Here is a 16,005-nt window from a genome sequence, read left to right on the forward strand (position 1 = left end):
CAAATATATGAAACCATTTGTTTCTTTCTTGATAACTTTTTTGTTTTCAGCTTTGAATATTTTTTAGAAATCTGGTTATACAGAAGTGGACATTTACCGCTCAGGGTTGACATTAAGAGGCGGCAGGAGGCCAAAATGCCTGTTTCAAATGCATTATGGGCCGCCTCAAAATTAAGAAAACACTCTTTGTTATGCATGATAAAGACAGAAATGACCACATCAAGTTCAAAACAAACCTTCTGCAAAAAATGTTAATGACAACCCTGACCGCTGTTCATCCCACTGCTTGAAACTCTTGCATGGATACATGTACAACAAAATCAAAGCACATAACAAAATCATAGAAAATTTCTGATGTTCTTACCATTAATAACATCTTGTCTTTTCTTTTCCTTGGGTTTAAGTTTGCGAACTGTGTCTTCACCTAAGACTTGTTTAAGTGAGGGCAGTTCTGGTTCCACATCAAAGTCAGAATCATCCTGTATTTGTGCAGTCAATGTATCCATCGATGTACTCGGGCTCTCCATACTTCTGTAACATATTTACATTTAAATAACACTGTATCACAAGTGTTAAATTATCTTGAACTAAAATCCTAAGAAAATGGAATAGGGTTTCAAGTGCATGGGTTACTGATTGGATTTAGTGGTAGAAAGTCAACAAAACCCAAAGATTACACAAATTTATAAAATTTGAAAATCATGCATTGAATTTTTTATATATCAATATGTTCATTTATTACTCTCAAAAGAAGAAATTTAAACTTTAATATATAGTTTTAACAACAGTGTAACCATGACAATGGCTATACCTATAGCCGTTATCAAGAACTTTGTAAAATGTGGATTTTTCCAAGCAAATTCCCCAATACAAACAAACTTTGACCAATATCGCGACACAGTACCTTTCACAAAGGATTTGTCAATATCTGTTGCACTTATTTCTGAAGTTGTCACTGCAAAGCTTGTTTGTGCCCACGTTTTTCCCAAAATATTGTTTAATCCCCCCTCCCCTCAAGAAAGAACATAATTTAGTAAATGAAAATGACATGAAACGAGTACCTAAGACTAGACGTAGAGGAACTTGCTGATTGAAGAGCTCGTAACGTGTTCTCATCCATGGCAAGGTCGCTGTTTGACCGCTTTGTAGGTCGAGTAATCTATACAAAATATAAAATAACTTATAATAAATTTGTTAAAAATAGAGCATGTCTTTCTCTATGGAAAATGGTGTTGTTTTTTTAGTGCTGGTACAAAGTGAAATAAATCTATGTTCAGGCTGGTGGAAATGACTTTTGATTGCGAGCAGAATGATTTTATTTAAACTAGGCAAAAATTTATTTATTGTTGAAGCGAAGCCAATCATAAAATTGAAAGCAATATGGCTAAATATAAACTTTTTCTGACTTTTACCTCTTCACTTACTCTATATTCTTGCACGGGCATAATATAATTTTAAGTATGGTAAAAATTCAAGAGTAACAACTTACTGTATCACCTCTCCCTTTCATACTTTCTGACCGTCCTATATCGGAATTTTTCCTGAAACAAATAAAACATAAACAAACTTTAGGTTTAAGCGCAAAAAATGTCACAATCAGATATTTAAGATTCACGTTCATCTGATAGTTATATATTCTTATTATCATTTTCATCCTTTCCTAATTCCAGCATCACGTAGAATCATAGAAGTACATTTCATTTCTAAATTTTTTGCTGATGCATTATGAACTTGCAAATAATATCTTAATAATATCTAATAACTGGCAATCCTTGTAAATACTACCACATCTTATCAATGTATTGATATTATGAGTTTATTATGAGTCACCATAGTGCAGTAACAGGTTAACTTCTATTGAAATTTAATAGGAGTTAACACTTTATTGCATAAAGATGATAAATATCACAATTATTTTGAACATATCTCACATTTCACTAAAAGGTCACACATAATTATCTTTCTCTCCATTAAATTTTTAATTTTGCTGCCAAAGCTAAAAATCTATATTTCATTCTTTGCTTTTAAAATGATCACATATTGACTTTAATTTATGAAACCCAAGTGAAAACCAATTTAAGAAACCTAAATCAGAACTAAGAAAGGGAAAGTTCTAATAAGTTCCAACTAAGAACTAAGTAGCTAGGAGTTCATTGCTGATATTCATGTAGTGACCAATTCATGGTGGCCATTAAAATCCTAACACACATAAATAGGCCCTTTGTGTTTACTTCAACACTTAACCTGCGAAAGTCATTGCTAACTGTGTAGATCCAGACCTGCCTGTAAATCTTTGCCATCTGCCCAGATTCAATACTGGCGGTAGCTCAAATCTTGTATTTTGATAATGAAATCCCTTAAACTCTGAATGGACTGTTCCAAATTCAAAGCAGGGCAAATCCATTACACAAATTCAGCAGGTTAAGGGTTAACTAAATACAAAGAATGTTTCTATCTTTAAACATAAACTTGCCATACAGGACTTACAAATTTCAATGATCATATATCAGATAAAGCAATATGAACACAAACCTCTTACCTTCTTTTAAAGCTCATTTCCTGAATTTTAACCTTACAAATAATATTATATAAAATACTAACACAAGCAAAATACAATCTTTTTTTTCTTTGTATAATAAAAATATACTTAAATTTAACAAAGGAAGAAATAGCTTGTGAGCTAAATTTAGAACAATGAATTATGTCACTAGCATCCAATACGTTTTCTCTCAAACCACAGCTATAACAACTAACATAGAGAAAAGTTTGATACTTAGAAGTCAGGAAATCGAATTCACGTCATTCTAGAATGCTATATATATATATTTATAAAATATATGCATATAGAGTATTTATCAGGCCTGTTAACAAGTGTATAGTTTGCCCTTTACAAAAAGAAATAGGGCTAGATAAAAGCTCGGAAGTAATCTGTTATACACACTAGATCAGTGGAGGACATGCTCTTTATATGCAATCGGATATTTAATTATATTATCATAGATGGATAGACACATATATATATATAATATTATATATGAGCTGCGTCACGACAAAACCAACATAGTGCGTTTGCGACCAGCATGGATCCAGACCAGCCTGATCAGGATCCATGCTGTTCGCTATCAGTTTCTCTACTTCTAATAGAGTTGGTAAGCGAACAGCATGGATCCTGATCAGACTGCGCGGATGCGCAGGCTGGTCTGGTTACATGCTGGTCACAAACACATTATGTTGGTTTTTTCGTGACGCGGCTCATATAGTTTTTAATTGATTTTTAAGTCACATTGACAACATAAAGGTCTTTTAGCAACTTTTCTGCATTACCAGTACATCCCCTTGTGCATTATTTCAGGCACAACTTGGCCCCTGAGCAGACCCACCAGTCTTCTATAAACTAGCTTGAATTGGGATTCGAACCCACAACATTGAGGGACAAGTGAATTAAAGTCTTAGTCACTTTGACCACCTACCCACCGAGGCCCTATACATAGATTTAACTTTCACAATGTTTCACAAATGTTTCATTAAATACAAGGCAACAAAATATCAAACAATTTACACGACTGCAGTGGTTACTATTTCTCTGAAGTTCAAATCATTTTAAACATGTAAAAAGTAAGGAAATAATCAGTAGACCAGTCTCTAAAGTCCCGGTATCTGATTGGCTAACTATCAGACTAGTAATAAATATATGGTCTCAAAATAAACATTCATCTACTTCCTGTAAAACTTCCCAACATGACTCAGATGACCTCAACTGACCCTATCTTGCTTGTTTGTATTTTTATTGTTGTTTTTGTTGTTTGTATCAATGAACTGTGGTTTGTCAAATAAATGTTAACTAATGTGATATGTGCATTATAAATCAGGCTTTTATCTTGCTAAAGACTGCAAATGTCAAACAATTAATCATATGATACTAAGAAAATGACAAAATTTGAGATTGTGGGACATGATTTTAAGACACTTAAGGCATAATTAAGTATGTGGAAATTACAAGAATATCAATACATGGTAACAATAAACATTGTGCTGAATGGAAATTTTTTTATGATCACAGTCATGACTGTTGGGAAAAGAAAATTCATAATGTGAAATGTGCTCTAAAAAGCTAAAATGATCATGTAAAATGTGCTTATGCCATTGGTAAATCTTTTAAAGGTAAAAGCTAAAGCATGTTGGGTAAACTTTTTGTGCCACTTTACCAACTTTTTGAAAGGTTTGAAAAGCTAAATTTAAAGGGGTTTGAAAAGCTTTAAAATTGTGGAGGGGTTTGAACAATTTTTTAAGACAGGACAAATTTTTTGAGGATTTTGTAAAGCTTTTAACAATGTGCTATACCAATCATAGTCTAATTCATATTCTGGTATCATCCTAAAAATAGTAATTTTTTCTCATATAGTTACAGAAATTCCTTAAAATAAATGTCAATTTAAATATTAAAATAAATAAAATTATACAATATAATAAGCTGTAAGTCATTAATGACAAATTAAGAATTCAAACAACCGAAATGAATTTCACAATTTCATATATCTTCCATTACTAATTTATCCATTAAACAATTTTTTTAAGGTCAATGCAAAACTATTCTATATCTTACATAATTCATACACACATAGAATAGTGGTGCTCTCAACCTTAAACTGCAGAAGAACCTAATAATGTATCTGTATGGTATAATGTCTTATCAACATGAAAATTTGGCATAACGACCTTTGACCTGCTGGGACCAGAAGTGATGACCTTTTGATCAAGGTCAGCCTGTACATCCCTGTAGTCTGACCAGGTCAATTTTTGTATTTCCATATTGAAATCCCCTAATTTTCAAAATGGACTGTTCTAAATTTTAAGTTGGACAAATCTATTACATAACTTCTGCAGGTTACGAGTAATTTAATCATGAATTACAATGTACATATTTCAAAAAGTTAATGTTTACTTATAAGAATTATCAATAGTAAAATAGACAGAGATAGAATGTTGTACATTTACATAATTATACATGTAAATAAAGTTAACGAGCGTAAATTTCTAAGAAGTTATACATGGTAGAGATAATATATGTATTTTATTCTAAGAGAAGTTCTATTGCTCTGATTTGGAATGTTTTTGCATTGAAGGTATAGGGGAATGTGTGTTTACCTTGGCGGAACTGACAATGATTGGTTCATACTGGGACGACGACTGTGTCTAAACAATTATTGTAGTATATAATATGATTAATAAATCTCTATATCAAAATTAAATCAATTAATTCTTGACATTTTAGATGGTTAAATCAATTAATTATGTATGATATTGAATAAATCAATTAATTCTTGTCATTTTTTTAAAGTTAAATCCATTAATTCAGTATGCAAGATATTGAATATTTAATCAATTAATTATTGTCATTTTGAATGCTTAAAAAAGTCAATTAATTCCTCATGTATATTATGTTTTATATCAAATAAATCAATTAACTATTCTACATCATTCTAACCTCAATCAAATAAATTAATTCTTTATGTTAGATGTCAAAAATAAATAAATAACCCACTTCACATCATTCTAATTTAAGTTAATCAATTAAATCTCTACATTCAAGTAAATCAATAAATTATCTACATTCAAGTATATCAACTACATTTATTTATTGAGTAAATTCTTCTTCTTTTGTGTCAGTAAAAAGAATCAAAATCAAAATGTGCTTCTATAATAAAGCAACTGAAAAACTGCAAACCATTCTTTAAAATCAAATTTTGTGCTTAATACAAAATTAAAATTCCACAACATATAATGATAAACAGAAAACATTTCAAACTTCTAAATGTTTTCACCTCTTTTTCCTTTATTTCCGAACGAAGCATGAAAGTAAAAAATTAATACATTACTTAATGTGACAAAATAAGTTTACTATAATAATATCTAGCGAAGACTCGAGGAAAACATTTCGAACTTATAATTGTTATTACCCTTTTTTCCTTTGTTTCCAAACGATGTATGAAAGTAAAAATTTAAAAATATTTCTTAATCTGAAGAAACTTTACTACAATAATGTCTAGCGATAAAATGTCGTACAGACTCAAGGGGATATTTCCAGAGTGAAACCTTACCTTGGTGATATAGCATTTTTCCTGGTAATTCTAGAATTCAAGAAATCATAATCTGTACATTAGAAGAAGAAATTGGTCTATGAATGTAATTTGAACATCAATTCCAATGTCTCTTTCATGTTATCAAAGGGGGACAATTCACTTACACTAGAAGTCGTGTCTTTTAACAGGTTCCGTAACTGTGTAGCTTAAATTGATGCTTGTTATATCGAACTGATTTCTCCCGACTGAGAAAAATGTTATTTTATATGTCTAACCACTGTTCATACAAACTAATTTACTATACCATATTTTGAATCATCTAAGGGCAGATAACTGGGGTATTTCTTATAATACAGTACTAAACCACAAATGCTTGCTGATACTTTTACTTACATGCTACTCTCTACATTCATGTTCTATTCATAAACTGGGGGGTCTATGTAATGAAGGTGTATTGCATTTATTTATATAAACCCTTAACCGGCTAGAATCAAACCACGATAAACCTTTGCCACCAGTATAAAGCCAGGCCAGCCTGCACGTCCATGCAGTCTGGATTAAGCTCTATACTGTTGCCGGCTAAATATTTTGTATTTCTATATTGAAATCCCTTTAAAATACAAATGGACTGTTCCAAATTCAAACAAAAGCCATGTCAACATGGCCATCCCCCGCCGAATGTGTTTGCTCATTGGAAGAATGTATATGTAGTAGAGCAGAATAATTCCATTTTAAGAGGTCTTTTGGTAATGAAAACTGATGGCTATAGTGATTACAGATTTGAAACCTATGTGAATACTGATGGCTGAAAATAACAAAGGGCAATAATTGAAAAATAATCCAGGGTAGGTAATCATTCTTGTGTGCTGCATCCCTCCTCAGTAAAATCTATCCACCTATGAAGTTTCAAGTTGATACCTCAAATACTTTTTGAGAAAAAAATTGAATTGAAAAATTAAGTATGAAAAATAACAAAGGGCAAAAACTCAAAAATTATAAAAGGTACAGTTATCATTCTTGTGCAGTGCACACCTCCTGAGTGAGATCTATGCACCTATGAAGTTTCATTTTGATATCTCAAAGGCTTTTTGAGTTATGCTCTGGACAAAAATTAATTTTGAAAAATAACAAAGGGCAATAACTCAAAAATAATGCAGGGTAGAGTTATCATTCTTCAGCACTGCACTCCTCCTCAATGAGATCCATCTACCTATGAAGTTTCAAGTTGATAACTCAAATACTTTTTGAGATAAGCTCTGGACAAAATAGCATGAAAAAAAACAACAAAGGGCAATAACTCAAAAATTGTATAGGGAAGAGTTATCATTCTTGCGCACAACATTCCTCCTCAATAAGATCTATCCTTCTATGACATTTCATGTTGATATCTCAAACACTTTTTGAATTATGCTCCACTCAGGTGAAAAATTAGGTATGAAAAATAACAAAGGGCAATAACTCAAAAATTATGAAAGGAAGAGTTATCATTCTTGTGCACTGCACACCTCCTGAGTGAGATCTATGCACCTATGAAGTTTCATGTTAATATCTCATAGGCTTTTGGAGTTATGCTCTGGACAAAAATCAATTTTGAAAAATAACAAAGGGCAATAACTCAAAAATCATGCAAGGTAAAGTTATCATTCTTGTGCACTGCACTCCTCCTCAATGAGGTCTATCCACCTATGAAGTTTCAAGTTGATAACTCAAATACTTTTAGAGATATGCTCCGGACAAAAATTTCGGACGGAAGGACGGACGGACGGAGACTATTTCTATATCCTCCGCCGAAATTTTTCGGCGGGGGATAAAAAGGGCAAGTCCATTATACAAATTCAGCTGGTTAAGGATTAATTAGAAGCTAAACATTATGCAATAAATTATATATATTTTATCACTTTATGCATGGAGACAGTAATCAGAATGTTGTTTTGTTCTCTCCTAAAGGTACACATAATCATGAGGTCATGCTACATATAAAACAGAGAGTGTACTGTATCATTATTGCAAACATTAAACACTCTGAGATCTATTTTTAGAATTTAGACTCCCCCTTATTCATAAATTATACAGCATTTAAAGCTGCATGCCTCAAGATAAGCCAAAATATCTCAAGATAATCAAACTTGAGAAAGATTTTTAATTCAAGATTCAAGTAATAATTTACATGCTCTGTGCAATTATTGACTGATTTTGTAGTATCTATCACAGTATTTCTACTGTGTGACTAACACAGTCGGGGCTTTTTTTGCATATTTTGACCTCCTTTTGTTAATTTACGTGGATTGCAAGTGTCGTTTGCAATATATAAATTACTTTCTTTGTTCACTTCACAATATTTACTTTAAATACATTTTCAAAATTTTATGAAAATAAGCATGAAATCTGGAGGCATGCTGCTTTAAGATCTTATTTTCATTCCTCAGTTACAACACATGACATGTTATATGACCCATTTTAAACAGTTGAAAGCTTATATAACCTTAGCTTTTATGTATGGGTTATATTGCCTATAAATGTTTCATAAAACAGTCATATAAGTTGTCAAAAGTATTTATCACAATTTCACAAAAGTGCCATTTTATAATCGCTGAGTCACTACAGTATTGTATAACTGATTAGTCTAAAGTGTTTATCACAATTTTATGATACTACAAAATTTTTTCCTTGCTTTAATAAAAATTACATCATAAATTTGCAGCATTAGTACACAGGTTATATAAACATCACAATTGTCCAATCAAAATGAAGTTTACAAAAGTGCAGTTTTATAATCCCTGTGTCACTAAAGTATACTATAACTGTCTAAATTTTCTTTTAAAAAATAAGGATGTCAATGCCAAAATAATGGCAAAATCAAGTAATCAAATATCAATATTTTCCTTACAAAGAATATTTACATCATTTACGATTTACTGGGCTTGAAAAATGTATGTTTCTTAATAAATTCCTCTTAACATACTATCCTTTCAAAATAAGCCCTTGCTTCACCTAGATTCCTTATTTTATTGTACATGTAAATGTTTTGGCTCAGAGTGTTTTGTTTCAATGCAAGTTAGCTTACCTCGGTGAAAATTCTGCAGCGGATCGCCGTGAGTAACCAAATCTATTATACCTACCAACATATTACAATGTTTACCATTTGTTTACTTTCATATTGGTATTTCAACAAAATCATTAACAACATGCAAAAATAGGATTTCACCAGATTAGCAATCACACTACCACCTTTTGTTTTGAGTTGTTGTTTTGTTTTTTTCAACTATGTACATAAGAAACTGAAAGGCCAAGGAGAAATGTCATATTAATTTTCATGGCATTATGCATTTCTGCAACTACGCTTACTTTGGTTTCTTCTTAATTTGTAGTGGTAATATTCAGTCCCAACTATATGAGTTTTGAAGGGCATATGCTACCTAAATAATGTTACAATTTGTCCAATCTTCCTGAACATATTACAGTGTAAAATTATACTATTTTCAAATGAAAAGATATCTTCCTCAAATACCTTCTCTGGTCCAATTACTTGTCTTGAATAAATTACCTCCCTTGAATAATAAATAACCTCCCTTGAATAATAAATAACCTCCCTTAAATTCATTAATAACCTCTCTTTATTCAATAAATTACCTCCCTTGAATTCATTCATTACCTCCCTTGAATAGTTGTAGTAGTAACCTAATGTGAGGAGTTTCATACTCAATCCTATATGTATTTTATGCATTAAATTAAGTTTAGAAAATATGAAAGAAGAAATCAATAATGTTTAAACCAACCTAATAACCTCCATAGAATAATAAATTACCTTCCTTATATGACTTTAGTAACCTATAGCAACATCAATTAACCTTTCTGTGACAACCACCGACATATCATGCACCTCTGTCTTGTCTTCATAAACAATAATGAACACAGATAAGTAAACAAACCTTCCGGCTGTTTCCTGTTCCGGACTCTGTTTCTCGAACCGGTTCACTAAGCTCCCGACTGAATGGCCTTGTTCCTTGAATGCGTCTGAAACAAATTATATATGTATCTCTTAATGAAGAAAAAAATGAATAAATCATACGTCATATTGGCCTAGAATATATAAAGTGAATGAATATGAAAGGTCAATAAAATCAGTTTTGGTCAAGATGTTAACAAACAGAAAAGACTTTTGTTAATATTTTCACAAATAGTATACTTGCAAATATGAACTTTTATCACATTTGTGATAATGAGTCCATCTGACTAAAAAAAGATTCCATGTATTTCATGTAAAATAACTCTTCAAAATCTTACTGATTTCCTTGTCTTCAGGATCTTTAAGTGGTTGAGTAAAAACATTTGGTTGATTGGAAGTAGGACTGCCAACTTGTTCCCTCTCCGCATCATTTATCATTGGTGTTGCTGAAAACAACAATAAACTTAATTACATTCACACTTATCATTGGTGTTGCTGAAAACAACAATAAACATAATTACATTCACACTTATCATTGGTGTTGCTGAAAACAACAATAAACTTAATTACATTCACAATTATCCTTGGTCTTGTTGAAAAAGACCTAACTACATTCACAATTATCATTGGTGTTGTTGAAAACAACAATAATCTTAACTACATTCATATTTATGTTGCTGAAAACAACAATAATCTAAACTATATTCACATTTATCATTGGTGTTGCTGAAAACAACAACAAACTTATGTCATTGGTATTGCTTTAAACAAAACAACAATATTTTCAAATTATCATACTAAATTATCCACATTAGTTTCAGGATGTACCATAACCTTTACATTGCTTGTACACCCAATTTTTTTTTTTTTGGTACCATTACAATGCCACAACCAATAAGCACTGTCTGACAAGGTACAAGGTATTGAAAGATTAATGTGGGTATAATGAACTGTTTTACAAGGATGTAATTGCTTCTATGTAAATTTATTTCTACAGCTTGTTTCAAATATTGAAACAAAGACAAAAATCTAGCATCGAGTTGAAATTAAATGGATAATGCTGATCGACTTAAAAATAAGTTCCAGTAAAGTTATACCAAATTTATACAAATGTTCTGTGCTTTAATTGATGCCTTGATACAAATAAACCTAGTCATGCACTTTACATCGAGGTGACCTTTAAAAGACAATTTACAACAAACTAGGTGGATAGAGATAGAGTTCTAGAGAAAAAGGCAGAGTTTTATTTGCTTGATGTGCATGTCATCCATATTTTGTGTGTTCACATGTATATATTGCACATTCATTAAAGTTCAGGGGAGTGTGTAAATGAGATATAACAGCTACAAGAGTGGTCTATACGAGACAACCATACAATATGAGTGTAAACTATTAGCATTTGAAAAAAGCTACTGCAAGTGGTTCGTATTTCTGCGCTAATTTTTGTGTAGTTTAACAAATATTCAGAGAGGTCTTTGCTGTCCAGAGCATTACTATTCTTAATATTTGTATTAATATAATTTCTATTTCTTTTATGCGTAGATTTCTGTATGTTAAAAAGATATGAAGTATAATGTGGCATAATTTTTAATCATGTTTATTAAAATAATGCTTGTCGCTTTCACTAGACAATCGTGACATTTATATAGATTTATATACACAGCTGCTGTCAATTTATGAGGAAATCTCATTTTTTCTCTTAAAAAAGATGCTTGCTGTATTATAAATTTGTTATAAATATTTGACATCTTAACAATAACTTAATAACGGTATATTATTAGTCATCAATATTTTTGACAGGTTATATGACCCTCTATAAATGGTTGTTTGCAATATAGCCCTAGCATTTCAAAACAACTGTTTATATAGGGCTATATAACCTGAAATTGGAAATCACGTTTAATTGATGAACTTATTGGTACACTAACAGATGTTATGTTTCATCTACAATATATATATTATTGTATATATGAATTATATGGTATACCTTTTACAAGAGTGTATGAATATTCATTTTGAATGTTATATTCTTTTCCATTAACAATGAATGTTTTATACAGTTATATAACTGTAACAGGACTATACAAAATTTTAATCAACACAAAATGTTAGCTGTTAATGGTTAAAAATACAAACATTTTTGTATATAAAATCCTTTTTATTGAACATTTCTTCGCTCAATAGTGAGGCAAGTTTTTAAAACTATGTGTAATATTAATCATGTAGAGTCTGGTTCCTGGGACTGGCCAGTACTGGTGTCATTATGAGGGAAAGATATCCATGACCTTAGTTTTAGGCTCGAACACACAACTGCTTCGTTGAGTGGCAGAAACATCAACCATTACGTAACTGCTCCTTGTTCAATCCTAAGTTACAAATGTACTGATCAAATAGCATCAAACAAGCTTTCAACTTTGTTTCTTATAATACCAACCCTATTAACAATTTGGGAAGAAACTATGAAAATATAACGTATAACCATTAAGGGTTTACTTAATAAAAAGTATAGTTGATTTTGTAAATATATATTTTTTATCAGTACATATAGTGGTGGTGTTCTTTATATTAATCAATACAGAAACTATGTGAACATTCAACCTTCAATTTCATTTTTATTACTTATATTTTGAGTAATTATTCTATTGTTAAATTTATGAGAATTATCAAATTGTTAAAATAATAATAAATACATTCTACAGTAAACATGTAATAAAACATTATTAATTACATGATTCAATATGAAACCAAATTTTCTAAATCAAAAGCAGATTGTGTTTTGATTTATCCAATTACACTTGTTAATTGTTTATAATTTCAAAAACATATTTTCACAAGTTAAATCACCTAGGCAGGTTTCCAGATTAATACAATATATTCGCCCACAATGAATCATCTTAAGTATTATTCCAGGCTCAAATATTATTACACTCAACTGATAATGTACCTAAATTATTAGTTCATAGATTTCAAAACCAAATACTAAAGCTTGAATAACCAGAAGTCCCACCATGCATTACTTTAGTCAGGAGTAGAACCACTAAACATTCATAAGTCAGCTGGATAGCTTTCTCACATGAAAGAATCCAAAGTCCCTGGTCCCATTCAAACCCATACCAGCGAGTTACCATTGGTTTAAAGTCAACGACCTGAACTACCCAGCCAAAGAGACCACAAAAACTAGTTTAGTTTTTATACTAATGGCACTAGTGTGTCAACCTCACTACTAGCAAATCTTCCCCCTCCACACTGCTCTCACTAAACTATGCCACTCTTATAAGCATTTAGGCGTTTCTTTCTTCCAAAATAACAAGCAATACATGAATTACCATGATTATTTCCACTACACTAAGCCACACTCAAAGCAAATAGGTCAATTTCTTGGCCCATATAAAAGGTTGATAAATTAACAGATGCTTATGGTAGTACAATTTATTTTTTCTAGGCAGAAATTTTTATAATAAATCTCCAAACATAAATTGTGGTCATATCTTTCCAATATTTATTGAGTTATTTACCAGCTTGGCTAAAAAGCATTCAAAATTTATGTACTTGAATTAACCTTGTTTTGTCACAGAATATTGTCAAATTTCATGGAAGAAATGTAGGGCTGATAAACCATAATGTTGGATTAAAGTCTTAATCAAATAAGGCTCACCTATCGAGAATCATTTCAAAAAAAGAAAAATACCATATTCACCATTATTATCATGTTATATCATAATAATTATCATCCATATATATTTCATTATCATAACTTTATTATTGTACATTTTTATTAGTAATTAAAGTAATGACTATATACAAACATCAAGTATAATCAAATGTAATGTGAATGTTTGACACTAAATTGGAAATGGTCATGCTAGTATAATATTGTTAGAGATAAGCAGAAGCTGTACACAGTGTTTAAGTCTATAAGCAATAATGTTACCTGATGTTATTATGTCGGACAAGGCAGATCGCACCGATATACCTATGTAACAATAGTATATAAATTGCTTACAGCAAAGGAAAAAATGCTTATGTCAAAGAAACAAGAGGGCCATGATGGCCCTGAGGTCGCTCACCTGTATATAGGCCCCCGGAGCGGGGCCAGTTTAAACCCCAGGGCTTTTATTTGAACAAACTTAGAAGACACCCATTAGAAGATGTTTCATGATGTTTAGTTTTTACTACACACATATAATGTAAAACAATGACCAGCCCCCCCCCCCTCCCCCGCCAGGGCCAATTTTAACCCAAGGGCTTTTATTTGAACAAACTTGGTAAAAAACCATAAGAAGATGTTTCATGCTAAATATCTAAGCTCTAGCTCACTGGGTTTTTTAAAAGAAGATTTTTATGTTTTTACTATACAAATATAGTTAAAAACATTGACACCCCAGGGGCGGGGACAGTTTTGACCCCAGGGCTTTTATTTGAACAAACTTGATAGACACTCACTAGAAGATGTTTCATGCTTAATATCTAAACTCTAGCTATTTGGGTTTTTTCATAGAAGATTTTTGAAGTTTTTGCTGTACATATAAGGAGATCAATGACCCCCGGGACGGGGCCAATTTTGACCCCAGGGAATTTATTTGAACAAACTTGGTAGACACCCATTAGAACATGTTTCATGCTAAATATCTTAGCTCTAGCTCTTTGAGTTCTTTAAAAGAAGATTTTTTAAGTTTTTACTATATGCATATAGGGAAAATCAATAACCCCCTGGGGCGGGGCCAATTTTGACCCCAGGGCTTTTATTTGAACAAACTTGGTAGACACTCACTAGAATATGCTTCATGCCAAATATCTAAGCTCTAGCTCTCAGGGTTTTTTAAAAGAAGATTTTTATGTTTTTACTATACAAATATAGTTAAAAACATTGACACCCCAGGGGCGGGGACAGTTTTGACCCAAGGGCTTTTATTTGAACAAACTAGATAGACACTCACTAGAAAATGTTTCATGCTTAATATCTAAACTCTAGCTATTTGGGTTTTTTCATAGAAGATTTTTGAAGTTTTTGCTGTACATATAAGGAAAATCAATGACCCCCGGGACGAGGCCAATTTTGATCCCAGGGAATTTATTTGAACAAACTTGGTAGACACCCATTAGAACATGTTTCATGCTAAATATCTTAGCTCTAGCTCTTTGGGTCTTTAAAAGAAGATTTTTTAAGTTTTTACTATATGCATATAGGGAAAATCAATAACCCCCTGGGGCGGGGCCAATTTTGACCCCAGGGCTTTTATTTGAACAAACTTGGTAGACACCCATTAGAACATGTTTCATGCTAAATATCTTAACTCTAGCTTTTTGGGTTCTTTATAAGAAGATTTTTTTAAGTTTTTACTATATGTATATAGGGAAAATCAATGACCCCATGGGGCGGGGCCAATTTTGACCCCATGGCTTTTATTTGAACAAACTTGGTAGTCACTCACTAGAAGATGCTTCATGCCAAATATCTAAGCTCTAGCTCTCAGGGTTTTTTAAAAGAAGATATTTAAAGTTTTTTCTTTCCGTTGCCATGGCAACCAGAGTTCTGCATGGAATTAAATTCTTTGAACAATTTTCAAAGGTGACCACCAAAGGAACATTCCTGTGAAGTTTGGATGAAATTGGCTTAGTGGTTTATGAGGAGATGTCATTTAAAGTAAAAGTTTACGGACGGACGGACGGACGCCGGACGAAAAGCGATCACAAAAGCTCACCCTGTCACTTTGTGACAGGTGAGCTAAAAACAAACAAGTGTCATTTCAGAGCATCCCTGTGTAAAACGTTCCACAAATAACCTGATAATAAAACAATTTAAGGCAGCTCGGATCCATGAAGATGATATCTGTATATTAACCCATTTTCAATAAAGCAACACAAATTTTTATAAAGGACCCTGTGACCTGATACTTTGGCTTCTGACCTTTAAACAAAAAGGCTTCTTATTTATGTCTTTCTTCTCAAGAAATAGTCTATTTATCTAATTGGTTTCCT

The 16,005-nt window shown here is 31.7% G+C and overlaps 1 protein-coding gene across 27 annotated transcripts in view; it reads right to left on the minus strand.

Moving 5' to 3' along the window:
* The window catches only part of LOC132730805 (rho guanine nucleotide exchange factor 11-like), a 120,937-nt gene that overhangs the window by 23,133 nt on the left and 81,799 nt on the right, over positions 1 to 16,005 (minus strand). For 16 of the 27 annotated variants that reach the window (XM_060716842.1, XM_060716825.1, XM_060716848.1 and 13 more), the window contains 10 exons: positions 13,958 to 13,999; positions 10,365 to 10,472; positions 10,010 to 10,094; positions 9,145 to 9,195; positions 6,099 to 6,128; positions 5,146 to 5,193; positions 4,342 to 4,374; positions 1,490 to 1,541; positions 1,062 to 1,159; positions 365 to 531 (listed from right to left, as the gene is read on the minus strand). In XM_060716842.1, the coding sequence (XP_060572825.1) occupies positions 365 to 531; positions 1,062 to 1,159; positions 1,490 to 1,541; positions 4,342 to 4,374; positions 5,146 to 5,193; positions 6,099 to 6,128; positions 9,145 to 9,195; positions 10,010 to 10,094; positions 10,365 to 10,472; positions 13,958 to 13,999 (714 nt within the window). The remainder of the gene's footprint in view (positions 1 to 364; positions 532 to 1,061; positions 1,160 to 1,489; positions 1,542 to 4,341; positions 4,375 to 5,145; positions 5,194 to 6,098; positions 6,129 to 9,144; positions 9,196 to 10,009; positions 10,095 to 10,364; positions 10,473 to 13,957; positions 14,000 to 16,005) is intronic. The other 11 variants (XM_060716827.1, XM_060716833.1, XM_060716828.1 and 8 more) reach the window with 11 other exon arrangements.

This window comes from Ruditapes philippinarum, unplaced genomic scaffold (assembly GCF_026571515.1).
Source record: "Ruditapes philippinarum isolate M1 unplaced genomic scaffold, ASM2657151v2 ctg1881_1_1_1_1, whole genome shotgun sequence".
Lineage (NCBI taxonomy): Eukaryota > Metazoa > Mollusca > Bivalvia > Venerida > Veneridae > Ruditapes > Ruditapes philippinarum.